The sequence below is a fragment of the Porites lutea genome, chromosome 10, assembly GCF_958299795.1.
Source record: "Porites lutea chromosome 10, jaPorLute2.1, whole genome shotgun sequence".
Lineage (NCBI taxonomy): Eukaryota > Metazoa > Cnidaria > Anthozoa > Scleractinia > Poritidae > Porites > Porites lutea.
In genome coordinates this window covers 14,291,967-14,309,206 of record NC_133210.1, presented here as the reverse complement: position 1 = coordinate 14,309,206, position 17,240 = coordinate 14,291,967, and the positions used below count along the sequence as shown (strand labels likewise).

Here is a 17,240-nt window from a genome sequence, read left to right as displayed (position 1 = left end):
AAGTGCCACCCAGTACATTCAATGTACTGGGTGGCATTATGATTGAAACGCGTTCGAAACGGGCGGCCCGTTTCGAACGCGTTTCAAACATAATGCTACTCCGCGCTTAGCTAGTTCGACTGTAGCACTGCTCTTACCACGACTGTAGACGGTTTTCAGACGTCGAATTTAAATTAATTGAATGAAATAGCTGCTGTCTAAAACAAAGCAAAAATAAAATAAACCCGATGCCGCCACTCTATTCTAATGTATATTATACTGATCATGAATGGAAGAATTGAGTTCGGCCTTGTTTTAGCATCACCGTCCACACGACGTTTACGGGCCAAAGATGATGCCTAATGCTTACGAAAATACCACCTCTTTGATGACACAAATGGAGAAATGTTTTTTGAATGAAGACTTGCTCGGTTTTGATAAAACAACAGAGCGAATCTTCTTCTCTTTTCAGTTAAGTTTACAACGGTAAATCAACAAGATTTTCAGTCTTTTAAGAAAGGACTTAGCAGACACGAAAGAGCGAGTTGCAGAGGGGCACTCTACAATCAAAATAATTTTTGTCAGTAAGGGTAATTTAAGTTCAATGCCTAAAAGTTTGAACTACCTTTGAAAAGTCTATGAATAACAAACAGTTTTACAAAGACAAAGAATTCCACGTACTGTCGCCCTGCAATAGCTGATCATAATCTTAGTTAGACCAACGGCAAGTAGTCCTGATATTATCATTTGCAGTTAAAATAAACATAAACACGAGAAAGTAGTTCCTTTCTAAGTTAACATAATTTAAGCGGATCACAAAATTGAATTCACAATTCTATTTTACTTATCGATCCAAAAGACATTTAACAGATTTTTAACTGATTAGTGACGCTCCACTGCATGATCTTCAACCTTTACCTACCTGGTTAAATTTATCGTGAGAACCGCAAAACTGCCAAAAAGGGGGCATTCACTGGGAGAAGTATTTTATTTTCCGAGTATTACTAGCATCTAAGGTTAAGGAAATTCAGTAACTTACCTCAGTAACAACTCGTGATTTGTATGCTAAACCCCTTTGCCTGGCCGGGAATTCGGCAAATATCAGTACGATTTTGGCAAAGTAATACTGGCCACTGTACAGACACCACGAGCCGGCGTGATTAAAGGTGCGTAGACAGATCTCGTGTTAAAGCTCCCTGCTTCCTCAAAACTTAAAGGATCGAGTGAACTATCAATCTGAACGAAATTACAGACAGACAAGAAGCTGTCTCTCTCATTAATCCTACGAGATTATTCATATCTGTGGGCATACCAACACAATAGCTTGTGATCAAGTGGACCGTGTAACAATTATCTTAAATAATACCTCCTAGAATAGAAGCGATGGATTGTTTGAAGTCAAAATTCGCATGATCTAATGAAGGTTAAAAAGCTTCTTAAAGATGTTGTTAAGGAAAAGTGAGGCAAATGACATAAGCGGGAAAACTTCGTTGGGGACTCGCAGGACTCCAACCACTGCCCGATACTAAAAAAAACGAAAAAGAGCCATAGTGTAAATTACACAGAAAGCTAGCTTACAGCAATGAAGCATATATCTTATTGATAAAGTACTATGGAAAATTATTTCATCGTTATTTATCTCAGTCTTTGCGGGCACTTTATTTCGTGAAAACTGTAAGAGGCAGCTTTTGCTGTACTTAAATTTCATTTTTTTGGCAAAAGAGGAATAAATTTCCTGAAATAATATGGTGTCAATGAAGACAAAGAGAAGTCGGCCTCGTCGGTATGGTAGGGGAAATCAGGGACTTCGATCGATGCACTACAATCTAACACGCGAAACTGACTTGAGGCTGTACTCCTGATCATTTAAAGCGAACCTAAGAAGAGAAATAATATACTACTGTTAATTGCTGGCCGGGGACTCGACTCTACCGTATAGGACAACCTCGTTCCCAGGGCTTTACCTCCCTCATTTTCTAAGGCAGAATCGTTGGAGACGACGAAGTTGCGTGTAAGAGAAAACTATACCCGTGGTCTTGAGTTACGAACCGAAGCCGGATGTCGAGGGCAATACTTAAGACCGAGGGCATAGGCTTTTCCCTTTACCGACTGACCAAGGAGGGCAAAAAAACATTAAAAAGTGTATTTCTCTTCTCGCTTAGTATCACTTTAAAATTAGCTTACATGATTTTAATTTCTTTGCAAATTCGCGTACAGAATTTTACTGAAGCCTTCGAAAATATAGCGTGTTAAATAGGTCATGCAGCTTGCAAATAGCAAATTAACTAATCCGCCGAGGCCGATAGTCCGAGATCTACACTCGGCAGTAATTCCTTAGGTCATATGAAAGCCAAATCCAATAATTGTTTTATTATTCATTCAAATATTTACAACTTAAAAACATTCCTTGGTCTATGTAAGTTCCCGTCTTCTGCTTATTCTTGCTTTATTTATCTGTTGGGAGTATTTTTGCTATTCTTGCAATGTTCTTAGGCAGCCGTTCAGCTATTTTCTCCTCGCATTTTGTGAAATCTTCTGCCATTTTATCTGCCTGTGCCAAAACAGCTGAGCTACCGCTCCTACAGATGTCCCTTTTACTGTCGATATCTGGACAGCTGAAGTCAATTGTAATGATATCGGCTTCCAAATTTGGTCAACGGTGGCTGGTTATGAAGAACAATTAGCCGAAGGAAATTTAGCCTATCAGAAACGGAGAAATCGTTTGAATGAATTACAACTATTTACTCGATGGCGAGGAAATATCATTTTCAAATGACAAGAACAATATCTCACTTGCTCGCTGCACTCACCCGTGAGATACTATCTTTGCTTATAGAACATAAAATTCATACCCCCGAGCTAACGTGTGATTTTCTTTTTATTGTATCAACAATAAACACACATGGTAGAGATCAGATTGAAAAGTTGACATTAATACTAATACTGGCCATTCTAGCTAATACAACAATACAGTATACCCGGTGCCCATAGGTGGTCGATTGCCAAATTTCAGGTGAACTGGTTGTTTATAATTATAAAGAGAACTCTATTACCGCCTGACTGAATAAAATCATGCGTGGGATTATTTTCAACCTCTTTTAAATACGTAAGAACGTGTGAAGGCCACGCATTTTTAAGCGCGATCAAAGTAAACTTGCAAATTTACCTTTCAGATTTGGTAGTTATGCAAAAGCTTTCTGTAGATCTCTCGAATTTAAAGCAAGCCTCGTCAGTTGAGGTTTCTGTCCTATCTTGCCATAAAATAACAATAAACTTTATTTAAGTGTCAGGATATTTAGCTTACAAACTAATTGGGGACACAAAAGACGGACTGCAATACATATCTACTTTATTTTCTCTATTGTTTATCTCATAGCTAAATAGAGCATAGTTTATTACGGCACAGCTCTCTTGGAAAGCAGACCTATTTCTACCTATTTCTACCTATTTTTTCTCCATTCACATTATATACAAAGTGGCCATTTTATTCCTTTTGTGATATTATATTATTTCCAAACTACTTGGTGAGAGCCAAGGAACACCCTATGTTTGATTTCCTCTCCTTTTCCTGTCCCTTTCCATTTGTCAAATTTGTTGTCCTCAGTACCGCCCTTTTGTGTCTTTTGTATCCTGCTTACAAGAACAATAACCAAACATACGTCTGTGCAACCGGAATGTACCGCGAAATGAGGACGTAGAATTTCCGAAATTTCAGAGCGGAATTTTTGTTAAATGGAAAGCGCTTATTAATAATAGTAATAATAATAATAATAATAATAATAAATATTTGTAAAATTTAAATAAATAAATAGTTAAATCATAAAGAAATGAATCAGTTCCAGCATAATTCAGTCACAATCTGAATCTTGTTGACTTAGATTATTATATTTTCTATCTGAGGACCATGGCTGCTTTTCCCCTGAGCTGAACACAATGACAGCGCGTCCCCAGCAACGATCACAAAAACCATAGCGGGGCGCATTTCGGCTCCAATTCACTTCTTGTTTTTAAAGTGGCGAATGGAAAGTTGTTACCTGCTTGTTAAATGTATCATTATCTTTTTAATATGTATCTTTAATAAACTAGGGCAAAACGAGAGCATTACCTATTATATGACCACTTTCCTCACTGTTTCTGTGCTGAGATAATGTTCACGAAAATAGTCCGCCAGTTGAGCTTCAGCTAGCATTACGAAAAATGTAACGACGTAAGGTATGGTTGATGTAACAGACGTCTGAAGGTAGAAATATTATGAAACAAATAAACAATCTGCTTTAGATGAGAGCAGATACACTTTCAAGCGTAGATATCACTAGACAAAATATAACAGAGCAGTGTAAATTCCTTACTCATTTTTCTAGCTGTCCTCCAATAAAAAGTTTGTAAAAAGAGGTATTTTATATTAAAGAGCTTTAGATTAACGAGATTGAACTTAAAGTTTTTGCGCTTGTTCTAAAAAAAGACACCCCAGAAATCTTCTTTTTACTTTTTTTCACATAAATGTTAGTACGATTGTCTATGCTGAAGGTCAGGGTAGGCCCTGTCCCTATAGTAAAATGATAAAACTTCTTACATTTAATAACCTGTTCCCGCCACTCTCGCTAAAACCCGTTGCAGAATGACGAAGGCTATCACTTTTTCCCGCCAAAATAACGCTGGCTTCCGCGCGTGCACTACTTAATACTGAGAAAATGTCGTACTCGTAATCGTTGTCGTCCTCGAATCTAAAACTCTGTGTAACACCAAGTAACACCGTGTAACACTATGTAACACTGTGTAAAACCATGTAACACTAAGTAACACCGTGTTACACCATGTAACAACGTTAACACCATGTAACGCCGTGTAACAGCATGTAATACCGTGTAACACCATGTAACACCGTGTAACACCATGTAACACCTTGTAACACTATGTAACAGAGTGTAACACCATGTAATACCGTGTAATCCCATGTAACACCGTGTAACACCATGGATCATTTACCACCGTGTAACCCCATGTAACATCGTGAAATATTACATAACACCATGAAACGGCATGTAACATTACGTAACACCATGCAGCACCATGTAACACCGTGCAACACCAAGTTACACTGTGTAACACAGTGTAACACAGTCTTACTCAATGTAAAACCATTTAACACGGTGTAACACCATGTAACACCGTGTAACACTATGTAACACCACGCAACACAATGTAACACCATTGTAACACTGTGTAACACCGTATAACACTTTGCAACACCATGTAACACCGTGTAACACCATGTAACGTCATGTAACACCGTGTAGCACTGCGTAACACCATGTAACACCGTGTAACACCACGTAACACCGTGTAACACCACGTAAAACAATGTAAGACCATGTAACACGGTGTAACACCGTGCAACACCATGTAACACCGTGTAACACCATGTACCACCATGTGACACCATCTAACACCGTGTAAGAACATGTAACAACGTAAAACACCACGTAACACCATGTAACACCATTTAGCACCATGTAACACCGTGTAACACTATGTAACACTCTGTAACAACGTGTAACACCTTGTAACACCATGTAACATCGTTTAACATCACGCAACACCTTATAACACCATATAACACCATCTGACAACATGTAACACCGTGTAACACCATGTAACAGCATGTACCACCATGTAACATCGATCTAGCGATCTACCGATCTAGTGTCTACCGATCTCTCGATCTACAGATCCACCGACCTACTGATCCATCGATCGACACATCCACCGATCTAGCAATCTACAGATCCACCGTTCCAGCGATCTACCGATCAACAGATCCACCGATCTACCAATCCATCGATCAAACGTTATAGCGTTCTACCGAACAATAGATCTACAGGTCCAACGATCTAGCGATCCATCGATCCACGGATCCAGTGATCTACCGATCTACTAATCTAGCGATCTACCGATCCATCGATCTAGAGAGGCACCCATCTAGCGAGTCGTTAGTACACCCACCTGGGGATCTACCGATCTACCGATTCACTGATCTACAATATACACATCCATCGATCTAGCGATTCACAGATCTAGCGATCTACCGATACATCGATCTACCGGTTTACCAATCCATCGATCTACAGATACACCGACCTACCGATCCAGCGATCTGCAAATCCACCGATCCATATAGGTCCACCGATCTACCAATCCAGCAGTCTAGCGATCTAGCGATATACCGATATACCGATCCATCGATCTAGCGATCCACCGATCTATCTTTTAGTGATCGATTTACAGATCCTCCGATCTACCGATCCATCGATCTACAGATCCACCTATCCACTGATCTAGCAATCTACCGATTCAGCAATCCAGCGATCTACGGATCCATGGATCTAGTGATCTACTGATTCACTGATCTAGCGCTTTACCGATCCATCGATCTGCGGAGCCACCTTTTTTGGGATCCATCAGTACACCCACCTTGCCATCTACCGATCCACCGATCTACAGATCCAGCGTTATACTGATCCACCGATCCTCCGATCTAGCGATCCACCGATCCAGCGATCTACCGATCCATCGATCTACAGAGCCAAAGATCTTGCAATCTACTGATCTAACGATCTACAGATCCACCGATTTAGCGATCTACTTATACATCGATTCTCCGATCTAGCAATCCACCGATCCATCGATCTAGCTAGCGATCTACCGATCCAACGATCTACAGATCCACCCATTTAGCGATCTACTGATACATCGATCTAGTGATCCACCGATCAAGCGATCTACCGATCCATCGGCCTACAAAGCCACAGATCTTGCAATCTACCGATCCAACGATCTACAGATCCACCGATTTACAGATCCACCAATCTACAGGTCCACCGTGTCACGGCAGCATTGCGCGTGACACTGCGTGACATGACAGAAACTTACGTTGCGGTGGCCTGGGACCGAGCGGTCCCGGATGACCACGCTAGTTGAACGTTTCGGAACGCTTTTCGCTGTGTTAGTTTTTAAGTTGAACATTCTACGGTTAAAAGGAGTCAAGGAACGGATTAAGGACTAAGGTTTATGTCAATAACGGAACAAGGACACAGATGTAAGTTTCAGAATTACTGCTTTACCTTATTGTATTGTAATTTCGTATCGCCCCTAGCTCGCCTTTGTAATGCTAGTTTTCTGTTTCTTCCTTTAGTTTTCTTTACCGCATCGCATCGCATCGCATCGCATCGCATCGCATCGCATCGCATCGCATCAGTTAAGCCTATATCGCACTATTACGTTCACATCGCATTATCGTATCACCGAATCAAGACATTGTTCACAAGGAATCGTTTGCAAGGAAAATCAGTGGTAGCGATTGACAGCGTGTACATGAATTTCTGTGGATTAAACTAAAGTTGTGTTTACATTGTACGCCTCATCGATTTGTAAGGTCCTGAGGCAGTTCTGCCGCCTCATTCGTAAAGAAAAATCTGTACATCGGCGTTCTGCGTGTTTCGAAGGAGTTATTTGCTTAATTTACGTTAACTTTGTTTGGATTTTACTGGATTTGTGAAAGAATTGCGGCGGGTTGATTCGCTTCACGTATGGCCGAAACTAGTTCCCAGGATCACACGGACGACTTCAATGTTCCAGGCATCCTTGAGGATTTCGAAGAAGAAAACACAGACAGAAAAATGGAAGAACCATTTCTGAGTCAATCTTCAAACACTGGCGAATTACCAGATTCTCTAGGCCCGCGGAGACGAAATTTGACAGAAAAGGGTCAAGAAGAAAAGCGCAACAGACTAAAACGGCAATACGCAAATGCTTTCCGATCTGTATCCAGAAAGAGAACTGAGATATCCCAGCTAATGGTTGATGTTAACAACTTGCACCTCGTAAAGGACGAGACAATGATCTTGAAGGATCTTATCGAACAGTACAGGGAAGCCTTTTCAGCTTACTATGAAGAGTTAACCCAGGAAAAGGATAAAGACCATGAACATGCCCATTACAAGGATAAGGTCGAAGATATGATGGCATATTTACACCCATTACACGCTTGGATATCACAGGCTGAGGCCCGCTTGATTGATCAGTTAGATGGAAGAAGTAGCAAAGGATCTGAACGATCGTCTAAGGCAAGTTCAAGGTTGTCTGCAAGAGACCGAGAGAGAGTCCGTCTAGCAGAGTTAAAGGCTGAAAGATTGATGCTTAAGCGGAAACAGGCTCTTCGTGCTGCAGGAGAAGAATTGGAACTTGAAATGGAAATAGCAAAGACCGAAGCAAGGGAGAAGACATTGAGTGAAATTGATAAGGAACACGAGGCTCCCCCACCTCCACTTGGCTCAAGTCCACCTTCAGTGGCTGCCTCCTTTACACCTATTGTGTTAAAGTCTGCAGCAAAATCGTCACCTGACAACGTTACTGTGAGTCGCAACCCGCTTGACTCCTCTGCCACCAAAGAGATGACACCAGCTATAAATACGGAGGTTAGCAGCTCCCCCAAGAATCCCAAGGCCGCAGATTTCATCCCTGGCTTGTTTGCAGATGGAATTTCATCGACACCGTTGACTGGTAACGGTCTCCAGGAAACCTCTAAGGAAAGCAGTCATGGAGTCTCTGAAGCTCGATCACCTCAGTTAGCAGAACGTACCTTTCAGAATGTTATCGAGTTACAGCAAAAGCAAAATGAGACAATTATTGCAACACACCAACAGTTAACAGCTGCTATGACACTGCCTCAACCAACAATAACTAAGTTCACAGGTGACCCAATCGAGTACAAGACCTTTGTTATGGCCTTTGATACACGTATCTGCTCCAAAGCATCTACCGGTTCTGATCTCTTGTATTATCTAAATCAGCATCTTCAAGGTGAACCGGCAGACCTTATTCAAGGATGTCTACACATGGACCCTGAAGCAGGTTACACGGAAGCCAGACGACTGCTTCAGAAAGAATACGGTGACCCGTACAAGATTTCCACTGCTTACCTCAACAAAATCATCCACTGGGCTCCTGTTAGATATGATGACAACCAAGGCTTGAAGCGACTGTCAATATTCTTGACAAAGTGTAACATTGCTATGAAGAGTATTTCATACATGCGTGTGCTCGACCATGCACCAAACATGCAGTCGGTGGTCTCCAAGCTTCCGGCCAACTTGCAAGCTAAATGGAGAGATCAGGTGTTAAAGAAGAAGAGAAGGGAGGACGGTGTAACGTGTTTCGCAGACCTTGCCAAATTTGTGGAGTATGCGTCAGAGTCTGCCAATGACCCGGTGTTCGGCAAAGAGGCCCTTAGCAAGAGTAAGGAAGATGTTAAACCCAAAGAAAAGGAACCGCCCGGTAAAGGAAAAAGGCCACCAAGGAAACCGGGAATTCCATGGAGACCAAAGGAAAACAGTTTTGTGACGACACCACTTGGAGCCGTCGTGCCTCCGGCTGTATACGGGGCCGGGCCTCCAAGTAACTATGGTCGCCCCCCATGTCACCTTTGCAACCTTGCTCATGATTTGGATGACTGTGATTTATTCAACAAGAAGACGCCAGAACTTAAGAGAGCCTTCCTGAGAGAAAGGAACATGTGTTTTGGATGTTACGGAACGAACCACATCTCAAGGAACTGCCCAAACAGACGGAAATGTAAATTCTGTGGACGACTGCATCCCTCAGCCCTTCACATTAGTGGATTCCAAATTCCACCAAGGGACAATAGTAAACAAGAGAATGACAAGGCAGTGGGCAATGCCTGTACCAACCTTCAATCTACCTCCTGTAGTACCGCTAGACCTGCAGAATCAGTTGTGCTTCATGCCATCCTACCAGTACGTGTAAAGAAGAAAGGCAGCGACGAGACCGTCACCACTTATGCCTTCTACGACAACGGCAGCAGCGGTTGCTTTCTGACTGAGAGTCTTAGAGAGAAGATGAGCGTTGATGGCAAAAAGACGCAGTTACAGCTGGGCACTATGCATGGCCAAAGCCTGATATCTACCACTGTTGTCTCCGACTTGTTGGTGATGGACATGGAAGGCAAGAATCCAGTTGAGTTACCGCAGTCTTACACGAGATTCGAGATACCAGTGACCGAAAAGCAGATTCCTACCCCTGAAGGAGTCAAACGGTGGGAGCATCTTCGCAGTGTTGCTGAGAAGATACCAGAGTTTATACCGAACTTGGAGATTGGCCTATTAATCGGCAGTAATTGTCCTGCAGCTATAGAACCTCTAGAGGTTGTACCAAGTGATGTCAAGGGGCCATATGCAATGCGATTGCGCCATGGCTGGACTCTGTCTGGGCCTTTGTATGTGGAGAACGTTTCAAGTCCTGGCAATGTTACTTGTCACAGAATCACGGTACGGGAAGCGGAATCAGTCAAAGAGGTGATATCACCCCAAGCCATACAGCAAATGTTTGAACTAGATTTCAACGATCACAAGTCTAGCCCTGATGAATACGGCTACTCCCAAGAGGACAAGAAGTTCATCAGTAGGATAAGGGAAAACGTCCATCTTCGCGACGGCCATTATGTGATACCATTGCCATTCAGAGACCCTCAGGTGACAATGCCAAACAACCGAGTTCAAGCGCTGAAACGAGCAACTTGGCAGAGAAAGAAGATGTTACGTGACGAGAGCTATCGAGATGACTATGTCAACTTTGTGAATGAAATGATTGCAAAGGGTTATGTACGACGAGTGCCAGATGACCGTCTGGAAGCTGGCCCTGGCAAAGTATGGTACCTGCCACACCATGGTATCTACCACCCTAGGAAGCCCCAGAAAATACGTGTGGTCTTCGACTGTAGCGCTAGACACGGAAGCACTTCCTTGAACGACCAACTAATGTCAGGCCCTGACCTTACCAACTCTCTGATTGGAGTTCTTATACGCTTTCGCCAAGAGCCCGTGGCATTCATGGCGGATATAGAGGCGATGTTTCACCAGGTTCAGGTGCCCGATGACCAGTGTGACTTCCTCAGGTTCCTCTGGTGGCCCGATGGCAATCTGGAGTTGCCCATCCAGGAATATCAAATGACGGTGCACCTCTTCGGAGCGGCTTCATCCCCAAGCTGTTGCAACTTTGCATTGAAGGAGACTGCTAAGGACATGGAACACGAAAGTGGTCCACTTGCAGCGGATACTATCCGCCGAAATTTCTATGTAGATGATTGCCTTCGTTCAGTTAAAGACGAGCAGACAGCCATTGAGCTTATCCAAGGTCTATGCCAAGCATGTGAGCATGGAGGCTTCAACTTAACAAAATTTACAAGCAATAGTCGTGCTGTTCTGGAATCCATCCCAACGGAGAAGCGTTCTAAGGAAGCTAGAGACCTTGATCTGGGTCACGACCGTCTACCTGTTGAACGCGCCCTTGGGGTGCTATGGTGCGTAGAATCTGACGTCTTCAAGTTTCGTATAGTTATTAATGATAAGCCGCCAACAAGAAGGGGCATCTTATCTGTTATCTCATCAATTTATGACCCACTCGGCTTTGCCGCGCCATTCACACTTCCGGCCAAGAAGATACTTCAGGACCTTTGTCGTGAAGATATCGGATGGGATGACACCATTCCTGATCAGTACCAAACTAGATGGGCCAAGTGGCTAAGCGAGCTTCCTCTGCTAGAGCAGTTCAAGGCAAACAGGTGTGTCAAGCCGCCAGAATTCGGAACCGTGACGTCCCAGCAAGTACATCTCTTCTCTGATGCAAGTTCCATGGGATATGGAACTGTTGCTTACCTACGGCTGTGTGATGACAGCAATCGCGTTCACTGTACGTTCCTAATGGGGAAATCACGTCTCGCCCCTATCAAGTCAGTCACAATTCCGCGTCTCGAGCTAACTGCTGCTACCACATCCATCCGAGTTGGAGAAATGTTAAAAAGAGAGGTGGATGGCGACCCAGAGTTTGTGTACCATACAGATTCCACCACTGTGTTGCGCTATATCGCTAATGAACGACAGCGGTTTCATGTTTTTGTTGCAAACCGGGTGCAGCTCATCCGCGACCATTCACACCCGAATCAGTGGAAGTATGTAGCCACTAAGGAGAATCCGGCAGATGATGCTTCAAGGGGCCTTAATGGTCTTGCTCTTTTAGAAGGGCAGCGTTGGTTAGAAGGTCCAGAATTCTTATGGAAACCCGAGAACGAGTGGCCGCAACAACCATCCACGTTGGGCCAAGTCCCAGATGATGATCCAGAAGTAAGGAAGGTAACGACAAGCAGTGCGGTCAGCATTAATCAGGTGGATAACACCACAAACAAGCTGATCAAAAGCTTTTCTGATTGGCATCGTTTGCGAAGGGCCGTAGCTGTGTTCCTGCGAGTTAAAGAGACCTTGCGAAAGCGGCGTAACAATCGTTTAAATGTCAAGAATGGAACCACAAGTGGCGACAGAAACCTTGCAGACCAGAGATCGCCTGCAACGACCAAGGTAGTCAAGTTTAAGAGTGCCGAAGAGCCACACTCGCCTCTTACTGTACAAGATCTAGCGACAGCTGAATTGGCTATTCTGAAGTTTGTTCAAGCTTCAGCCTTTGGCAAGGAAGTCCACGCTCTCAAGGAAGGCGAGAAGAATAAGCTGCGAGGGCAGAAGAAAGGAGGTATAAAGAATGACAGTCCTGTTCGTCGCCTTGATCCCTTCCTGGACAATGGTGTCCTCAGAGTTGGAGGTCGACTCAGACGTGCAGATTTACCATTTGAGACAAAGCACCCAGTCATTTTACCAAAGAAGAGTCATGTTACAACTCTTCTCATCCGTCACGCTCATAAACGGTTGGGCCACGCTGGACGTAGCCACGTCATTGCAACCCTTCGAGAGAAGTATTGGATCATCAAAGTTAACGCAGCAGTGCGCCATGTAACCTCAAAGTGGGTCTTCTGTCGCCGCAACCATGGCAAACCAGGCGAGCAAAAGATGGCTGATCTACCCAGGGATCGCATCTCTCCAGCACCACCATTTACATACACGGGCGTCGACCACTTTGGCCCCTTCTTAATTAAGGAAGGACGCAGGGAGGTGAAGAGGTATGGTGCCCTCTTCACATGTTTGGTCAGCCGAGCAGTCCATATTGAAGTCGCAAGTACCCTCGAGTCAAGTTCATTTATTCAAGCACTTCGGCGCTTCATAGCACGACGTGGTCCGGTGAGGGAAATGAGAAGCGACAACGGTTCAAATTTTGTTGGCGCACACAATGAACTGCTCCAAGCTATACAAGAGATGGATCATGAAGAAATCCGAGCCAAGCTACAGAGAGAGAACATTGATTGGACCTTTAACCCACCCGCCGCTAGCCACATGGGCGGCGTGTGGGAGCGTCAGATCAAAACTACAAGGAAGATTCTTGCTGGCCTAATGGATGAGTACGGTCATTGTTTGGACGAAGAATCATTCCGCACCCTCTTGTGTGAAGTTGAGGCTGTTATCAACTCTAGGCCCTTGACGACAGTGTCTGGAGAACCTGACGATCTTGAACCGCTTACTCCCAACCATATCCTGACGACCAAGTCAAATGTGATACTGCCACCCCCAGGGAAGTTCCAGAAGAACGATGTATACATGCGTCGTCGGTGGCGAAGAGTGCAATACTTGGCAAATCTATTTTGGACTCGGTGGAAGAAGGAGTACCTCGTTGTGATGCAGGAAAGGCGCAAATGGCAACATCCTCAGCGAAGCCTGGTAGAAGGGGATGTCGTGATAATCCGAGAAGAGAACGTCCCACGTAATGCCTGGTCGTTGGCCCGCGTTGTGCGAGTAGAGCCGGACGCCCAGGGCCTTATCAGATCTGTTGTCGTCAAAACACGAGAAACTACGCTTAGAAGACCAATCAACAAGCTTGTCCTAATCCTGCCCAAAGAGGAACAGGAAGGAGATCAGGAGAAGTAAACGCCCCCCGGACGTTTAGGGGCCGGGAATGTCACGGCAGCATTGCGCGTGACACTGCGTGACATGACAAAAACTTACGTTGCGGTGGCCTGGGACCGAGCGGTCCCGGATGACCACGCTAGTTGAACGTTTCGGAACGCTTTTCGCTGTGTTAGTTTTTAAGTTGAACATTCTACGGTTAAAAGGAGTCAAGGAACGGATTAAGGACTAAGGTTTATGTCAATAACGGAACAAGGACACAGATGTAAGTTTCAGAATTACTGCTTTACCTTATTGTATTGTAATTTCGTATCGCCCCTAGCTCGCCTTTGTAATGCTAGTTTTCTGTTTCTTCCTTTAGTTTTCTTTACCGCATCGCATCGCATCGCATCGCATCGCATCGCATCGCATCAGTTAAGCCTATATCGCACTATTACGTTCACATCGCATTATCGTATCACCGAATCAAGACATTGTTCACAAGGAATCGTTTGCAAGGAAAATCAGTGGTAGCGATTGACAGCGTGTACATGAATTTCTGTGGATTAAACTAAAGTTGTGTTTACATTGTACGCCTCATCGATTTGTAAGGTCCTGAGGCAGTTCTGCCGCCTCACACCGATCTACCGATCCAGTGTTCCAGTGATCTACTGATCCATCGATCTAAAGATCGAACGATCAAGCGATCTACCGATCCATGGATCTAGTGATCCATTGATCCACTGATCTAGCGCTTTACCGATCCATCGATCTGCAGAGCCACCTTTTTAGGGATCCACCAGTACACCCACCTAGCGATCTTCCGATCCACCGATCTACAGATCGAGCGTTATACTGATCCACCGATCCTCTGATCTAGCGATCCACCGATCCATCGATCTAGTGATCTACGGATCCACTGATCTACCGATCCACCGATCTACAGATCCATCAATCTACAGGTCCACCGATCTACCGATCTAGTGATCTAGTGATCTACCGATCCATCGATCTACAGATCGAACGATCTAGCGATCTACTGATCCACGGATCTAGTGATCTACTGATTCACTGATCTAGTGCTTTACCGATCCATCGATCTGCAGAGCCACCTTTTTAGGGACTCATTAGTACACCCACCTAGCGATCTACCGATCCACCGATCTACAGATCCAGCGTTATACTGATCCACCGATCCTCCGATCTAGCGATCCACCGATCCAGCGATCTACCGATCCATCGATCTACAGAGCCAAAGATCTTGCAATCTACTGATCTAACGATCTACAGATCCACCGATTTAGCGATCTACTTATACATCGATTCTCCGATCTAGCAATCCACCGATCCATCGATCTAGCTAGCGATCTACCGATCCAACGATCTACAGATCCACCCATTTAGCGATCTACTGATACATCGATCTAGTGATCCACCGATCAAGCGATCTACCGATCCATCGGACTACAAAGCCACAGATCTTGCAATCTACCGATCCAACAATCTACAGATCCACCGATTTACAGATCCACCAATCTACAGGTCCACCGATCTACCGATCCAGTGTTCCAGTGATCTATTGATTCATCGATCTTAAAGATGGAACGATCAAGCGATCTACCGATCCATGGATCTAGTGATCCACTGATCCACTGATCTAGCGCTTTACCGATCCATCGATCTGCAGAGCCATCTTTTTAGGGATCCACCAGTACACCCACCTAGCGATCTTCCGATCCACCGATCTACAGATCCAGCGTTATACTGATCCACCGATCCATCGATCTAGCGATCTGCGGATCCACTGATCTACCGATCCAAAGATCTACAGATCCATCAGTCTACAGGTCCACCGATCTACCGATCCAGTGATCTAGTGAACTACCGATCCATCGATCTACAGATCGAAGGATCTAGCGATCTACCCATCCACGGATCTAGTGATCTACTGATTCACTGATATAGTGCTTTACCGATCCATCGATCTGCAAAGCCACCTTTTTAGGGATCCATTAGTACACCCACCTAGCGATCTACCGATCCACGGATCCTCCGATCTAGCGATCCACCGATCCATCGATCTAGCGATCTACCGATCCAACGATCTACAGATCCACCGATTTAGCGATTTACCAATACATCGATCTGGCGATCTACCGATCCATCAGTCTACAGATCCACTGATCTACCCATTCACCGATCTACAGATCCACCAATCTACAGGTCCACCGATCTACCGATCCAGTGTTCCAGTGATCTACCGATCCATGGATCTACAGATCGAACGATCTAGCGATCTACGGATCCATGGATCTAGTTATCTACTGATTCATTGATCTAGCGCTTTACCGATCCATCGATCTGCGGAGCCACCTTTTTTGGGATCCATCAGTACACCCACCTTGCGATCTACCGATCCTCCGATCTGCAGATCCAGCGTTATACTGATCCACCAATCCTCCGATCTAGCGATTCATCGATCCATCGATCTAGTGATCTACCGATCCAACGATCTGCAGATCCACCGATTTAGCGATCTACCGATACATCGATCTAGCGATCCACCGATGTAGGGTCTACAGATCCAGCGATGTACAGATACACCGATCTACCGATCCATCGATCTACAGATCCACCGATCCACTGTTCTACCGATTCAGCGATATAGCGATTTACGGTTTCAGCGATCTAGCGATGTACCGATCCATCGATCTAGCGATCTAGCCATCCATCGATCTAGCGAACCACAGATCTAGCAATCCGTCGACCCATTGATCTAGCTATTAATCGATCTACCGATTCTCCTGATCCATCGATCTGCAGATCCATAGATCTTGGGATCAACCGATCCATTGACGTACCAATCCATCGACCTACCGATCCTTCGATCTACCAATCCACCTGTCCAGCGATCTAGTGATCTACCGATCGATCGATCGATCGATCTAGCGATCTACCCGTCTAGCGTACACCCATCCATCGATCTACAGATGCACCGCTTTACCGATCCATCGATCTACAGATCCAGTGATCCAGTGATCCATTGATCCACCGATCTTGCGATCGTCCGGTCGATCGGTCTACAGATCCATCGATCTACTGCTCCACCGATATAGCGAACTACCGATCCATCGATCTACAGATTCACCGATCCACCGATCTAGCGATCCACAGGTTCACATATCTAGCGATCTACCGATCTACCGATCCCCTTATGTATTAGATCCATCGATCTAGCGATCTACCAATCCATCGATCTACAGATCCACCGATCTATGGACTCACCGATTTAGCGATCTACCGATGCATTGATCTAGCGACTTACCGATGCATCGATCTATCGATTCATCTTTGTAGCGATCCAGCGATCTACAGATCTACCGATTTAGCGATCCACCGATTTCAAGTTAAAATTTGCTTACATGA

The 17,240-nt window shown here is 44.6% G+C and overlaps 1 protein-coding gene across 1 annotated transcript; it reads left to right on the top strand.

The window, feature by feature from the left end:
* Nucleotides 1-7,565: 7,565 nt before the first annotated feature.
* Nucleotides 7,566-13,856, top strand: LOC140949559 (uncharacterized). The gene has a single exon (XM_073398717.1). It carries the CDS (start codon nt 7,566-7,568, stop codon nt 13,854-13,856), a length of 6,291 nt encoding a protein of 2,096 aa, XP_073254818.1.
* Nucleotides 13,857-17,240: the final 3,384 nt, after the last annotated feature.

Bases quoted from the DNA above. Each gene is read 5' to 3' on its own strand.
- LOC140949559 (XM_073398717.1), top strand. From the start codon at position 7,566: ATGGCCGAAACTAGTTCCCAGGATCACACGGACGACTTCAATGTTCCA.